The sequence below is a fragment of the Hemicordylus capensis genome, chromosome 2 (genome assembly GCF_027244095.1).
Source record: "Hemicordylus capensis ecotype Gifberg chromosome 2, rHemCap1.1.pri, whole genome shotgun sequence".
Taxonomy (NCBI): Eukaryota; Metazoa; Chordata; class Lepidosauria; order Squamata; family Cordylidae; genus Hemicordylus; species Hemicordylus capensis.
This window is the reverse complement of record NC_069658.1, coordinates 342070214-342086415: the sequence shown is the minus strand read 5'-3', so window position 1 is coordinate 342086415 and position 16202 is coordinate 342070214. Positions and strand designations below refer to the sequence as shown.

The 16202-nt window shown below is 43.6% G+C and overlaps 1 protein-coding gene across 3 annotated transcripts in view; it reads right to left on the bottom strand.

Annotated features, from left to right (window-relative positions):
* The window catches only part of CAMK2A (calcium/calmodulin dependent protein kinase II alpha), a 191912-nt gene that overhangs the window by 36831 nt on the left and 138879 nt on the right, over positions 1-16202 (bottom strand). For all 3 annotated transcript variants that reach the window (XM_053289834.1, XM_053289836.1, XM_053289835.1), the window contains exons 8-12: positions 14785-14868; positions 10266-10360; positions 7950-8072; positions 5759-5842; positions 3599-3641 (exon numbers count right to left, since the gene is read on the bottom strand). In XM_053289834.1, the coding sequence (XP_053145809.1) occupies positions 3599-3641; positions 5759-5842; positions 7950-8072; positions 10266-10360; positions 14785-14868 (429 nt within the window). The remainder of the gene's footprint in view (positions 1-3598; positions 3642-5758; positions 5843-7949; positions 8073-10265; positions 10361-14784; positions 14869-16202) is intronic.

The following is a 16202-nucleotide window of genomic DNA, read 5'->3' as shown; positions in this document are numbered from 1 at the left end:
CACAAAACAGTGCCTGAATGAAGAACTTAGATTTCTCTCCCCACCTTCCCCGTTGCACACGGTTAGACTACAATCCAACACAGAATTAAGCACATTTAAGCCCCTTGAAAGCAATGGGTTTAAGTGGACCAAACCTTTGTGATCAATTGTAGCCTGAGAGTGTAATTACTCTCCCAAAGGTGGACTTTTTACTTTTATATTAGTAGCTATCACCGTGTGTGATTGGGAGAGGGGAGGAAAGAGAAAAGCTGAGGCAAAGCCTGCTGTGTTGCTAAAAAAAAAAAAAAAGTAAACTGCCAAATGAGAGGTAGGAGCACTTCCTCTTAAAAATTACAAGATGTTCACTTTAAGAAGCAACACATTCCTCAGTCAGAAAGTTTTCCTAGAGCTACAGATTTAGTGCTGACTCACATTAAACTATATAGTGAATTATTTTCAGTCCATAGCATCCCTTCTATTATTTATTTATGACATTTGTATCCCATCCTTCTTCCAAGGAGCTCAGGGCAGCATATATGGTTCATTCCACCTGAATTTTATTCTCGGAAAAACCAGTCCTGTGGAATGGATAAAGCTGAGAGATGGCAACTAGCCCAAGGTCCCTCAGTGAGCTTCTTGGCTGAGTGGGGTTTGAACCTGGGTCTTGTCAGGTTCTAGACCAACACTCTACTAACTACACCACATTGGCTCAAACTGGCTATGAGTACATTTGAGTAATGCGCGATCCATGTTTAGGCATCAGACCAGGAATAATCCAGGAATAGGTAACCTAAGGTCTGTGGGCCATATCCCTTCCCACTTCAGCATTTTCTTCCCAGTCCACCACAACTGGAGCAAAGTCACTGGCCTAGATGCCCAAAGAAATGAAAGAGGGTTGTGCAGAAACACAGCTGGACTAAATTGCTCATGAGTAGTCCCATTTACATTAATGGGGCAAGTTAGTCATGGTGAACTTATCCTATTAATTTCAGTGGGACTACTCCTGAGTAACTTCATCTGGGTTTCATGCAATATTTAGGTGATGTTGCAAACACAGTGAGCTGCTACAATAAAAGATCACACATATTTGGGGATTTATTTTTATTTTTTAAAAAACTGATTTATAAATTTGCATTTTTGTGCTACTGAACTAGCTTAAAAAAATGAAAATAATAATAAAGGCAGCAAGCTTACACCTTCATTTACTTGGGCAATCTTAATCTTTAGAATGCATTGCTGACTGCAGGACTGCAGCCCAAACTGGGAGACAAGCACCACATCATTCAAAAGTTTCATGCATTTGTCAGATCCAAACTAGGGTGTGCACGAATCAAAATCAGGTCTACTGGGTACACCCATCCTCCAAGGCCAGCTGACACACGAAGTCTGGAGTGGAGGGCTGGTCTACCTGTCAATCCCGAATTGTAGACTAGTTCTCCCTTGAAAAAAGTGCCATTTTGAGGCCCGTTTCTCCAGCAAAAATGGCATTCAAATCACCAAGGTGATTTGGGTCAAATCGGGGGTGATTCTCCTCGACTCTAAATTGGGCCCTCTATTTTGGGGATGATTTGATTCAGGTTGAATTTGTGAATCACCCTCGATTCAACTTGAAACAATATGACAACTAATCAAATTGCACACCCCTAATCCAAACACAGCCCACCTTAAGTGGCACAGCAGGGAAATGCTTGACTAACAAGCAGAAGGCTGCCAGTTCGACTCCCCGCTGGTACTCGATCAGGCTGCAGTGATATAGGAAGATGCTGAAAGGCATAATCTCATACTCCATGGGAGGGGGCAATGGTAAACCCCTCCTGTATTCTACCAAAGAAAATCACAGGGCTATATGGGCACCAGGAGTCGAAATTGACTTGACAGCACACTTCGCCTTACCTTAATCCAAAAACATTTCAATTCCTGGCACACTACTACCACTACTACTACATCATACCAGGATATCTTGGCTCGTTCACAAATGGTGGTGAGAACAAACCACAATTTTCTGGATTCAGACACAACAAACTGTAGTTTGTTTTAAAGTGGAAACAGGGGGCTTGTACTGGTCAATGACCATAATAAAGATCTGAATCTGAAATAGGGGGCAGCACAAGTCCAAGTCTTGTACTACTAACACTGATCCATGATTTAGTCATGTTTGAGTGAATATGTCCACGATGTTACATTTAAAACTACAGTACAGTAATCAAGCTTACCAAGCCCATTCTTGGGCAGTGGCCTACTCCCTAGTTCTAGTACAATCAGAAAAATCAAGTCATTGAATAAAATACAAGCTGAACCAAAAAGCCAGGCTTCTAGTTCTTTAAGAGGAAACTGAAAAGAGGCCTCTAAGCAGCCCCTTGTGTGACTGAATTCTTCCATGATAGATCCTGGTCTTCCTCAGTAAATAAAAAGTCCAGGACTCTGGGTAGTCCGCATAGCTCAGACATTCAGTTTCAGTCACACTTGTCACTCTCCAGATTACATTTATGAGTACAGTGCAGCAGGTGCAACAAGTGCAACTTCTGGGGAAATGTTAACCACAGCTTATTAGAGAAATGCTAGAATGTCAAGATTAAGTGCCCAGTATGCCCCTTGTCTACTGAATGTATGAGAGAAAACTGGGGCATAGGGACCATGGAGTAAGGGGGGGGGGAGGAATGACTGGAATGACACGCTTCACTCTCAGCCAGGGCAACCGCTTGCCCCCCTGCCAACTTCCACACCCAGCCAGAAAATGAAATGCTCACTGGCTGGGAGCGCGAGGCACGCCCCTCTCCTCTGGTGGTGGAAGCCCAGCTAGCCAGTGTTTCAATGAAATACTGACTGGGGTGGATGGGAAAGGCAGTGGCCCCACCCCTGCATCTGTTGTCAGACACAAGCGGGGAGAGCCAATGCTGTGGACGGAGCCCATCAACCCCAGCAGAGCTTCCCTTTCCCAGTCAGCAGTTCGTGGAATTGCTGACTGTGAGCTCCTTTCTCTGCCTCCTCAAGAAAGTAGGCAAAGGAGCTCCCAGTCAGCTATTCCACAGACCATGGACTGGAGAAGGGAAGCAAAGTTCTGCCAGGGCCGATGGGACCCGCCCCCTTGCATCTGATGTCATACGTAGGGGGAGGGGTTTGGGATGTGTGCTTTGTGGGCATGATTGTAAATCCTGGGGAGTGGGGTACTCTGTCTTCCCTATGCCAAGCGCCTATGCCCCTGGAGAAAATGTAGTGTGTATATATACACGCATGCGCGCGCACACACAGACACACACACAGAGAGGATTTTCATTCATGATACTAAAATCAGCTTCTGCATGTCCTAGATCTTAGTAATTTTTTTGGTTATTTTTACATTTATATCCCGCTCTTCCTCCAAGGAGCCCAGAGCGGTGTACTACATACTTGAATTTCTCTTTCACAACAACCCTGTGAAGTAGGTTAGGCTGAGAGAGAAGTGACTGGCCCAGAGTCACCCAGCTAGTTTCATGGCTGAATGGGGATTTGAACTCGGGTCTCCCCAGTCCTAGTCCAGCACTCTAACCACTACACCACGCTGGCTGCAAAACCTACATGGGCTAGGATAAATGAGGAGCCAGAAAGTAATTAATGCACTGGAGATAGCTGTATTACCTACCAGAAAAATTCCGGGTTGCTAGCATCGTAGTGAGGATGGCACCCTGGAATGCACAAAAGACAGACAGAAAGAAGAGGATGGGGAGAGACATGTCATTGAGTTCAGAATCAGGCCTATCCCTTCCCCCACCGCAATCTCCCTCCTCTTAAAGACATCCAAGGAGAAATTGAGCTGGCTGAGGCTACAAGAGGGATGTATCTTTGGCATAATTCCAGGGGTATGATGAATATAGTTTGGAGATGATATTAATAGATATAGCAAACCGTCTGCAGAAAACAAGTCACTGGATAGTAGTGGCTCCGAGTTTCTAGCTACTCTGCAAGTTTCTGAATGGTTGTGGCAAGAGTTTATTATAACCACCTTAGCAATCTCAAAACCACCCTTCTATCTTTTCTTGTGGTGGTGCAGGATTTAATTCCTCAGCAAACACTCATGCTCTGATGGGAGCAGGTCAACTTAGAGATTTCTTTCAGGAATTACTAAGGAGGATTTCCTATTTAGTTTCACATGGAATCCCACATATATCATCTGCTCTTTGGAAACCTGCTAGACTAGTAAAAGTGGTAGCAACTTGACCCTACTCACATCAGCTATAAGGGTTTCCTCCCACCACTAAAAAGAACTGCCTTGTGTCATATAATTTAGTGCTGTACCCAAAGTGTTCCAAAGTTGCTGTACCTGTGAAATTAGAAAGTGCATTGGACATGCAGAGACAGACTTGTCTGCAGCATGTATCTCTACAGAAATTCAGTTTTAGCACCTGATAGCAAGATCTACCACAATGACCACTATGACTACAACTATGACTACAAATATCTCTCACATAGCATATTGTCCCATAGATGTCAAAGAGCAGATCCATCTCCTCACATCCATTTTACAGGTGGGAAAACTAAGGTACAGTATTGAAGTAACATGTCCAGAGTCATTCTCTGTAAATCAATAAGAGAACTGGTTATAGATTCCTACTCTCCTTTGTATTTAGCACCAACTAGCAAAGACGACCAATCCTCTCCTAGTAAAATAAACACTTTGCACATGTATGGGCATTACTGCACATCAAGTGTTTCCCTACTTGTAGAAGAAAAGTAGGATGCACCTGCACACATGGCCACTGGATAAAGACATTGCATTAGAACAATGGAGATCAGCATTTATTACTATGCTGTTCAGGTAATTTGTTATGCTGACTATTGGACCGATGGAATTTCCCCACCAAAATATGATCTTTCAGAAAAAAAGCTTCAAAGGGACAACTGCTTGCTCTCCTTCTCCAGAAAGCATATGAACAAAAAGCACATCTCAATATTCCAATCCATGAGCTAGTTAGGAGACATATAACAAGATTACATTAACATAATTGCAGCAGTAACAGATTAATGTTACTGATGAAAAGTAAACACAGATTACTGTCTGTTACTGAACATGGTAATCTTATTAGCTGCCATCCCCAAAGCTTTGCACCGGAAACCAGCATAATGCTCATAAGCTAAGAAGGAAGGGTTATTGTATATGTCTAAGGAACAACACGGGACTGGAGGAAAGAGCTGCCTGGTAATTAATATACTGATCTCCCCCCCCCCACCCCACAGCACAGACAGTGATTTGAAACTAGTAAATCTGAACACTAATCCCAGATTCATTTTCCTGGAAGTAAGTTCCACTAACACCATGCAATTGTGCCTAGGAATGCAATGTTCATGAGTCTTAAGAGGCAATTTTAATTTGTCCTAAGATGTTAATTAAGGCGCTTCATCGAATCAGCATTAACTTCTCACCCTCTATTTTTCAGAGACCAGAGTCCCTAACCTGCCATGAAACAGAGTTCCTTTCGGAACAGCAGTGATATTGTAGCACTAGCACTGAATCTGAAGTAGGCCATCTCCTCCAACAGATCCAGTTATACCCCCCCCCCCCAAAAAAAAGGTGGAGAGGGATGCTGCTGCTCTTCTAAAGCCTCTGGCATGGACTATTTAAGATCCAAAGATTTAGAGATATGTTGGAAAGCCTTTCCATTCAAAGCAACCAGCATGAAAATCAGGTCTTGGAAGCATCAAAGCTGAGCCTTCAAGAACACAGGAAAGCAAATGAAAGGGAAAACAAGCCAACAGACCAGTTTCTCAGGGGCCACCCATGAGTCAGAGAGGAGATATGAATTACCTTTAGCTTCCTTCTGGCATTGAACTTCTTCAAGCAATCCACGGTCTCCTGTCTGTGCATGCAAGAAGCCACAGTGGAACGATGCTGGAAGACAGAAAGAAAGGCTGATCAGAAATAGAAGGGATTCGAAAATAGAGAGATCTCAGGTGTTCGAGTAAGCTAGACTTATTTTACTAGCTGTATTATTTCTCTTGCAAGTACCCATTGCATAGGAAACACTGGTTGCCTTCTGTTTTCTGCCAACAAGATTGCAACTGGATTGTATCAGCTGAAATCTACTGAAGATTTGACTATGGAGGCTCTAGCCTTTGTACAGTAGGTTGGACTATTTTATGAAGAATTAGGTACAGCATATGCAGGATAGGTATGGCATCTCTACATGCACAAGCCTGAACTCGGCACCATTTCTCGGTGTCCTAATGCACACTCCTGTATTAGGCAGAGTCCAACAACAATTCTCCAAGCAGCAGCAAATAAAAATTTAATGGATGGTGCCAACTAGTTCCCCTCATTGTTCATCTATTCCTTGTTCTGCCACACCAGAGATGCTGTAGATGGTTCATTAGGTTGTTAGAAGCTTAGCTAACCTTTTGTGAGAGGATTCTTTTATGCACCAATGGTTCAGACTGCGGCTCTTTTCTAGGACAAGGGACATTCAAGGTGGGGTCTTGAGATAAATATTGAGGCTGTTCTCATAAGCAGCCAAGACTGGGCTAGGACAGCTAAACCTGGGCTTGGCTGCTCGAGGGAACCCATGGGAGCCAACTGGCTCCTGGCGGTGCCTTGGCAGCAAACCTGCCTAGGGAGCCCACCCTTTAAATGGGGTTAAGAGCATGAGTGCTTAACGTTTCCCTGACCATGTGCAGCACCGACTACATTCAGCCAGTGCTGTAACACTGACAGGTGCCTGCCCATCACTGTGGGGATCCCCACAAAGCATTGCATACTCATGCGATGCATTGCAGGGTTTCTGGGGGCTGGTACGATGCGCTGTCTGGGACAGCTGGTGACCATCTGGGTGCATGATCAGCACACCCAGCATGGACTCAGCGATTGTCTGCAGGGAAGGCATGTTTAAGCAGCCTGCCCTGCTGCCCACCTGCCACCCTGCCCACCCGGTCGTGAGAACGGCCTCATTGTTTCTCTAGAGAAAACATTGTCCACGGGCCCAAACTGCCACCACAACTTCCTTTATCCACTCTTCACCCCTCAGCAACATGTGCAGTCTAGCAAACTACAAGACTGTACAGCCCCAGTCCAGACCTGAGTGTGGCAGAAGGAAAGAAGACAAGTGAAAAATATTCCCATGAAATAAACAGAAGATTTTGCTTTAATGGTTAGCAGACAGGCCTCAGCAACCATCCCTCTTTGGGCTGCCCTCTCAAGTCCCTCTCAATGACTCTGAGTGATGAAGGCTGAGATTATTTGAAAGGCCTGTTGGAATCCTCTGCATTGTTTTTACTTTGGGAGCAGAGCTGAATTAAAATACTAGCTATGGAGAAAGCAAACACATGGCTTAAACTACATTTCATTACATCAGAATGACTTCTAAGCCCTATTCAGACATTCTGTTGAACCCTCATACAAGTGTACAGTGTACACAGGTACAATTATTCACACATTACATTGGGAACAGGTACGGCAGTGCACTTGCGAATTTAAAATGAACAAAGATACAGCTATTCACACAAAAACATGTACGAGTATACAGCTGTACAACATAATGTCTGAATAAGGCTCTAGTACAATGCCTGATGGGAGAAATAAGAAAAGCAATTCTTATTTTAAAACAAACAATTATGATGCACTCCTCTTCAACGGAATATGTTAGTGGAGACCCATTTTGATTGGTATAAGAGGTAGACAGCCTAAGCAGTAGGCTTTGTAAATGTAATCTAGGGCAAATAGTTTACTACCTGTTGGCCAGCATAACCAGCTGCCCATAATAAGTATCCATAGTACACCTATGGTACACAGTGCATAAAATCATATTAATTGTTATGGAAATAAAGGATTTATGAAATTTGCACAAACTCCGCACGTGTCTGTGTATGCTACACATAACAAATGTTCTTTTTCTCATTAAGAGCACTTAAGAGCACTTAAGAGCATTAAGATAAGCAGATAACAAACAAAGTTAAAACTCTCATATCTGGGCATCTCCTGGGCAGGAAATATTATTTGCACTTACTGATATCCATGGGTGCTTCAGAGCCTCTGCTGCTGTGATACGTTTGGATGGGTTGATGGTCAGCATTTTATTGATGAGATCTTTTGCTTCAGGAGTGACAGTATCCCACTCAGGAGAAGGAAACTGCAAGAGTAGAGGAAACAAACTTGTCATCATAGGAACAGAGGGCCTTTTTACATTCCCCATGGAGTGTTTATTTATACACAAGGATGTTGCGGATTTGAAATGGCAGAGGAGACTAAAACAGTCGTTTTGCGAAAATGGAGGGGAAGTCAAGTTCTGACTTTCACAGGATACTGTCATACACGCAGCACAATCCTATGCTTGTTTAACTCAGAAGGAAGTCCCATTGTGGTCATCAGAAGTATGCATAGGTCTGCAGCCTTGATGAGTATTCTGATTTTTATGGCTGACTTTCCATTCCGCAGCCTGGTTACCAAACAGTCCTTCACATGGCTGACAGTGGGGCCAGGGATGTCCTGGATGCATTTTTTAATTCTTGCTAAGCACAGTCAATAAAAGGCAGCAACTGTCTGTACCAGGGAATGGGGCCCAGGTGCTGTTATAGTTCTGCCAAAATCTGCTAAATCACCATCCTGCTGCAGGCTTGCCAGCTTGTTACTGAGGATACAGAGCAATGAATAAATAAATACCCTTCGAGTAGCCCTGTTACAAAGGCCTATTTGGCACATGTGAAACTACAGGAAATTGATGAAGTCTTTGTGCTCGGTTTGCTGGAAGAAAACTAGATACATATAGTTGATTAACAAACAGAAATATATGCACCTTTCATATAAAATTAGAGCAACTGAAGAAGGCTGAAGCTGAAATGTTTCTGTTTGTTAATCAACAATCAATAAATTTATATTTATACAATACTTTTTTATTAATAGCATCCTTCTGGGATCTAGAAAATACTCTCTCAACTTCAGCATCTTTTTGGCATGATTTCTAATGTAACCATTTAAAATGGTTTAAAAAAACATTCTTTTAAAAAGGTCTCTTTAAAATGATTTTAAAAAACACACATCACCAATAGGGGCACTAGAAAAAGATATTGGTTTGTGGGGCGGGGTGGGGGAGGCTGCAAAACGGCAAAGTTCATTTCTTGCAAGGGGAGCAGGCTTTGCTCGACATGTTAGATTCTGCAAGAGAAATTACAGTGTATTTTGCATCAACACTTCCTTCTAAGCATAAATGGAAGTGACCCTTTTTATATATACTGATGCTCTTTCTATATAAATCAATTGATAAAAACACAGAGAAGCAGCCTGAGAATATGAAAAGTGCCTTTGCTTCAAGTAGCCACAGGGGTCCAGGAAATGGGAGTGAGCTATTCCTCTGGGGGACACTTGCCTTCTCCCCAGCCCCAATCCCACTCTGGAACCATCTATGAAAACCACACAACCTGGCACAGCTCCAAAGGAAGGAATGAGGAGGAGGAGGAGGAGGAGGAGCTTGATGGGTAAAGCTACAGGGGCCTGCCCAGTTCTAGGCCAGCACCCCAACTACCACACCACATTGGTTCTCACCTGGGGAAGAAGTCAGAGCTCAGTGGGAGAGCACCTGCGTGTTTGCATGCAGCAGGGGTGTCCTTAGAGAGCCCTGGCAGGGTGTGGGGCCTGGGGCAAGTCAGCCAGTGCGGGACCCCCTTCCAATTAAAAGTTTACGGGGGTTAAAGGAGTGGGGCCTGGGGCAGTCACCCGGCTTTCCTTCTGCCCTGGCATGCGGAAGGCCCCAGGTTCACTCCTGGGCATCTCCGGGGAGATCTGAGAAAACCCCTCTGAACCCCTGGAGAGCCACAGCCAGTCATCCTCACGACAAAGGCAGCGGCCTTATACCAAGCCAGGCCATCGCCCCATCTAGCTCAGTGTTGTCTCTACACGGGGCTACATTCTGCACAGTCTTCTGCTGCCGTAAGGGAGCTGCCAGGGCTGCTGTGCCAGTTCAAAGGCAGCCACAATGGTGCAGCCATGAGGCTGCTATGGGGAGATTTAAAAGCCAGCAGTGGTTTTAAGTCATTCCACAGCAGCAGCCCCAGCATCAGGGTTGCTTTTGAAGCTGTGCAGCAGCCCATGACCTCCACAGAAGACTGCACAGAACGTAGCCCAGTGTCGACAACCCTGAGCTAGATGGAGCAATGCTCTGGCTTGGCATAAGGCAGAGAGCTGCCTTTGTCATTAGCCTTCAAATGCAGTGCTTGGTGGACAAGGCAAGGTGAGCGCTAAGAACTGCTGAAGGAGGAACATAAGACCTATTGAAGGGCTCAGGGGGAGAAAGGGAGAAAAAAAAGGAAGGGAGGGGGGAACACCTTACATCATAGGCCCCAGCTTTGATCTGCTGGTATAGTCGGTGTTGATCCTCATCCCAGAAAGGAGGATAGCCAACCAGCAGAATATAGAGGATAACTCCTGTGTGAGACAGAGAGAGCATAGTTATATAAGATCCTGCCCAGTGCAGGTGGTAAATGAGTTTGTTCATTGACTCGGAAGATTGGAGCAGGCCTATCCTGGTAGTGTGACAAAACCTGAGGATGATTAGTGAAGAGCTGTTCACAAAAGTAGACACCTTACTGTGCACCTTCCTTGCCTTTTGGGAGAGCCGAAGTATTGAGGACCTTCAGATCTAAGGATGAGCTTCCTATAGCTCAAGCTAAATAGTCAATCAGCAGCACCAAAACTGAACTGCAGAATACTCTGATCTTTATGGATATTGAAAAATAAGCAATTCACAGCTATGGTGGATTGTAATGTGCGCATACACATATGGGACAATTGGACAGAAAGACTGCCATAGGAAAACTCTAGTTGCCAGGTATGTGTACAGTTGGTGGCTCTTCCATGAGGCCGTCATTGCAGGTGCAGGCACAGGAGGGGCATTTCCTCCTCCTCACCCCAATTTAGTGTACCCCCTTTCCTCTCTTCCCACTCCTGAAGTGAGTTAGGAATGTCCTCCTGGTTGCCATTGCCTGGCTTGGTGGCATAGGCTGAGAGTGCTCATATGCCACTGCTGCTGCCTCTGCAGCATGGCCTGAGAATGCTGAATGGGGGAGGGTAAGTGGGAGGGGTCATCATCCTTCACCTCAGGCAGCAAAAGGTCCGAGACCACTCCTGCATGCAGAGTACATACAGAATACTGAACACTGTAGAAACTGAGCTTCTCTGAGTGGATGGTCCGGAAGACAGAATGTGAGAAGATATTCTCTATCTTCATATTCTCTCTGATACTATGCTTGGGATCCAGGTACAGTAGGGGGAATTCATGGTTCTGCCTTAGTCCTATTCAGGTACAGCGCAAAACTACAATGAAAGCTTTGTCCCGTTCCCTCCCCCTACTTCAATTGTCTGAGGCAAAGCATATCTGGATCAGGCTCTACCTAGTGGCAACAATGACTGTGGCATTGATCACAACATATTCCACCTGAATGGGTGTCAGTATACAGCTGTCCTACTCCAGCTACAGAGAAGCAACAACTGAAGGAGCATATATTGGACTTGATAATTTCATCCTAATCAGTCATCTTAGCCATACCAATACCAGCAAGCACCAGCTACCTATGGCCAGACATCTGAAACTGGAGAGAGCAAAAATAATCACATTATCAGGTGTCCAGGACAACTTTCACACTACATATATATAATATCCAGAAATAATGTATACAGTGGTATGCAGAATGGGCTCTTAGCCCAGTCCCCACATATAAAGGTTGTTTTTACTAGTTCATACAGTTGATCCGAGAAGCAAGGAGATTTTATTTCATGTCTCCTTTTTTCTCCACACTCTGCCAGGTCTTCACCTCTGACCTGAACATAAGAACAGCCCTGCTGGATCAGGCCCAAGGCCCATCTATTCCAGCATCCTATTTCACACAGTGGCCCACCAGATGCCTCTGGAAAGCCGACAGGCAAGAGGTGAAAGCATGCCTGCTCTCCTGCTGTTGCTCCCCTGCAACTGCTATTGAGAGGCATATTGCCGCTGAGGCTGGAGGTGGCCGATAGCCCTCAAACTAGTAGCCATTAATAGACCTGCCCTCCATGAATTTATCTAAACCCTTCTTAAATCCATCCAGGCTGTTAGCTGTCACAACATCTTGCGGCAGAGAATTCTATAGGCTAATTAAGTGTTGTGTGAAAAAGTACTTCCTTTTGTCAGTCCTAAATTTCTTGGCAATCAGTTTCATGGGATGACCCCTGGTTCTAGAATTATGCGAGAGGGACAAAATTTTCTATCTTTCTCCACTCCATACATGATTTTATACACCTCTTTCATGTCTCCCCATAGTTGCCTCTTTTCCAATCTAAAAAGCCCCAGATGCTGTAGCCTTGCCTCATAGGGAAGGTGGTCCTAGCCCATCTTGGTTGCCCTCTTCTGCACCTTTTCCAGTTTTACAATGCCCTTCTTACGATATGGTGACCAGAACAGTATGCAGTACTCCAAATGTGGCCACTTCATAGTTTTGTATAAGGTTAAAGTTAAAAGGCTCTCATTCTAGACAACAGTCTATACTGCATTATTATTGCTTAATTACTATGCAGAAAACCCTTTAAATAATTGTACTATTATAAACAGATGACTCAAATTCATATTACTCACTTTGTCGGCCCTCACAATATCTGTTCATTTTGAAACCACTTTTCCAGTGTTGCATCATTAGTACTGCGGCCCCACGGACTGTTTTGTTTAAGCTCAGTTTAGTTTAAGCTCAGATCAGATCATACATCTAGGGTATGTTATTTAGGAAACATTTAATAGAAAAATAATCTCAATGTTAATAAATGTAGCAATTTTGTTTGTCCCTATGCTTCTGTCTAAGTTAGTGTACCGTCCAGGAATTCTTCTTCCTGATAACCTCCTGTATACAAGAATAGATCTTGAAAAGCTGACAGTCTTTTGGCAGCAATTTGCAAGGACCAACCATTATGCATGCCAGCAGTAATAATGCAATGTACAAACACAGACACACATTGGGCCAAAGCCTGAAGATTCCTTCAGAATTGAAGTGGGACCAAAGATGTGTGCTCTAGATAGACTTAGTGCAACCTCCTGAAATCCAACACAGGAAGAATCGCCTCTTCCCACATGCACAGTCACTAACATACACACACACAATTTGGCCTTATGAAGAAGGCTTGCCTTATTGAAAATACTGTTTTATTTAATTTGAAAACAAATCATTAAATCTGTGGTGTGGAGTGAGCAAGACGTTGTTGGCAGAGAGACTGACAGAGGCTCCACTGGAGCCTCATTCTTCAAAAATGGCCCTACTCAGGAGTCCATCAGTACCAAGACATGAACAGTATCATCACTACCGTTCACAAGACCTTTGTGGTTTAGTATTCAGCTCAAATATAAAAAAGCATGCACAACACAGGAAGCCAGGTCTTTCGTTAGAGAAGAACAACATTTCTTCTGCTAACAGCATTCATTCACGAATGTTATCCCAAAGCACCTGCATTCACTTTTTGCTCTGCCATTAACTCCTTGTTTGGGCTGTACAAGTAATTTAGCTTTATGATGCTTCCTTATTTCATTTGTACAATGAGGATAGGAACTCTTCCCTGAGTCTCAGAGGAGTAATGAGGATTAATAGATTAATGCATGAGAGGCTCTTTAATGCTATGGAAATGGGGGATATAATGGACTCGCAAAGTAACAATCATGAGAGAAATGCAATGTTGAACTTCCAAAATGCTTCCGTTGCTCACTTGGGCAGTTTTCCCTTATCTCAGCCTCTAGTCATCACCTAATTCCATAAATCCATAAGACTGCTTGCACTACTGAGCTTATCAAAATGCATTTGCCGCTTTTACTATATGTGGTGGGCAAGCTACCTAGTCAGAAGGGGCACTTAAGAGAAAAGACATCCCAAGGGCTTGTGGCTTGCAAACAGCAAGCAGTGGCAATGTACCCCATCCAGCAGTGAGGGAAGAGGTCAGTGTCTGGGCTAGTGAGGGATGTGGGGGGCAGGGGCGTATCTAGGGGTAGGGCAGGCAGGGCACGTGCCCCGGGCGCCACTTGAAGGGGGGCGCCATTTTTCTAAAATTAAAAAAAAAATTAAAATGGCTGCTGAAAACAAAATGGCCACCGCTCATGCTCAAATGGCCTCTGTGAGGCCCTAGGCCATGCCAGGCCTCACAGAGGCCATTTGAGCATGCGCAGTCACCATTTTATTTTCAGTGGCTATTTTAAAATATATATATATTTTTTTAAAAAGGCCACCGCACATGCTGAAATGGTCCCTGCGAGGCCCTAGAGGTCAGAGAGGGGAGGGGAAACCTTTGAAGACCCCCCCCCAGCCTTTAGGAAGCCCCCCAAAGGGGCTACAGGTAATTTTTTAAAATTAATTTTTAAAAAAAAAATTTAAAAAAATAATTTTTTAATTTTTTAAAAAAATTAATATAAGTCACTGTACACATATTCAGTTTGGCACTATGTACAGAGAATCAGATGGGTGTCAGATGTTTGGACAGGGGGCGCAATTTCAGTGCTTGCCCTAGGCACTATTTCCCCTAGATACGCCTCTGGTGGGGGGAGGTGGAAATGGGGTGGGGAAAGGACTATGGTGGAGATAGTAGCAGCAGGCAGGTGAGATTGCACCTGTGGTAGCGGGTTGGGGCAAGGTGCCCATATTTGCTATCCTGTAGTGCACTTGCCACATGAAGCTATTAACTCACATGGCCTCATGACACAGCTGTCCCTGCTCAAAAACATCCATGCACTGTGGAAAAGATAGGGAGCTCAAAACATGGTGGTTGGGATCACAATGGACTGTTCCCCCACCCCGCCACCTCAGATGTTTATCTTTCCTGTGTAGCCACAGGAAAACCTCACTTACCACATGCCCACAAGTCCACAGCTTTGCCATAAGGATCCTTTCGGAGCACTTCTGGGGAAAGGTAACCTGGAGTGCCCGCAAAACCTAGCAAGACAGTGACATCATGCAATGAGTTATACCATTGCTCCCAGCAGGGTCTGGGGCTCCAAGCACAAGACAATGGTCACTTTTAGAACCCAATAGCACCATTCACATAATAGCAAAGGAATTGTCCTCTTATATTCCAGCAGATGCATACTCAATTTTTCCTTGATTTTAGGAAGTCCAAGCTTATTAGCAGTTAATGAAAGGACAAATGAAGAATAAGAACACGAATCGCTGAAGTCACAAAAAAGAAAACAGTTTATTAGCCAAGATCTAAGAAAAACAAGATATTTCTGCTAATTATATGGATATGTGCATATGTATACATGTCAGATCTCATTCAGTTTTCTTCTGTGTTATTAAGGCTATATCTGTGCAATAGGTCTCTGGTGGTATCATGCATTGCTATGGTAAGTGATCATCTGCCCCTTTCACCACTTCTGTATTATTCTACTTTTATTTTATTTATTGTTAATACAATATTGTTAATACTACATTATTGTATTGTATTGTATATTAACAATATTGTTAATACAACACTAAAACAATTTCAAGGCAGTTTACAAAACATTTAAAACAATATAAGACCATAAAGCAGTTACACAAATAAAAATATTTAATTGGAATATAAAATACATACCTAATTAAAAGTTTAAAAAACATACACAATAGGACCATAAAATACAGAGCAGCAGGGGCGGGGGGAACAACTCTCATATAAAAGCCTGGGTATTCAAAGTAATATGGGTTATTCTGGGGTAACTTGGCAGTCTCTAAAAATGCATGGAGATGGTTTGGCTCTGTCATGCTGCTAGGTCCTCTCTCCATTTTTAAAACCTTCATTACCATAATTGCCCACTTGTGGATCTGTATGTTATGATCCTATGTGCTTTTACATAAGCATGTGTTGCATTTTCTGTGCTATTTCCTTTTCATGAAGATTGCTTAGATTCAAGAAGCACTTTGGCAATGTTGCACAACTGAATAAAGTACAAAGCAGCAAAACTCCCATAAAGTGTGGGTCCATTCAGTCAGCTTTCTTCTGCTGAGACCCCACTGTGTGCAAGATGACTATGACGTTAATCTGTGAAGGGAAGCAAAAGGTTTTCTGACTCCTTCACACATGGAGATAATCTTTGTGCAAAAAGTAAGAAAAAAATAAAAGAAGAAGAAAAAGAGAGAGTATACCCAGAATGGTGTATAGCCCGCAGTTTCACAAAAGCACGAAAAAGCACAGAATAATACTAGCTTTCTGAGATTCTCAGCATTTTTTTTAAAAAAGATACTAATCCTTATGACTGGGGGCAGATTCAGGCTATTTATTTATTTATTTA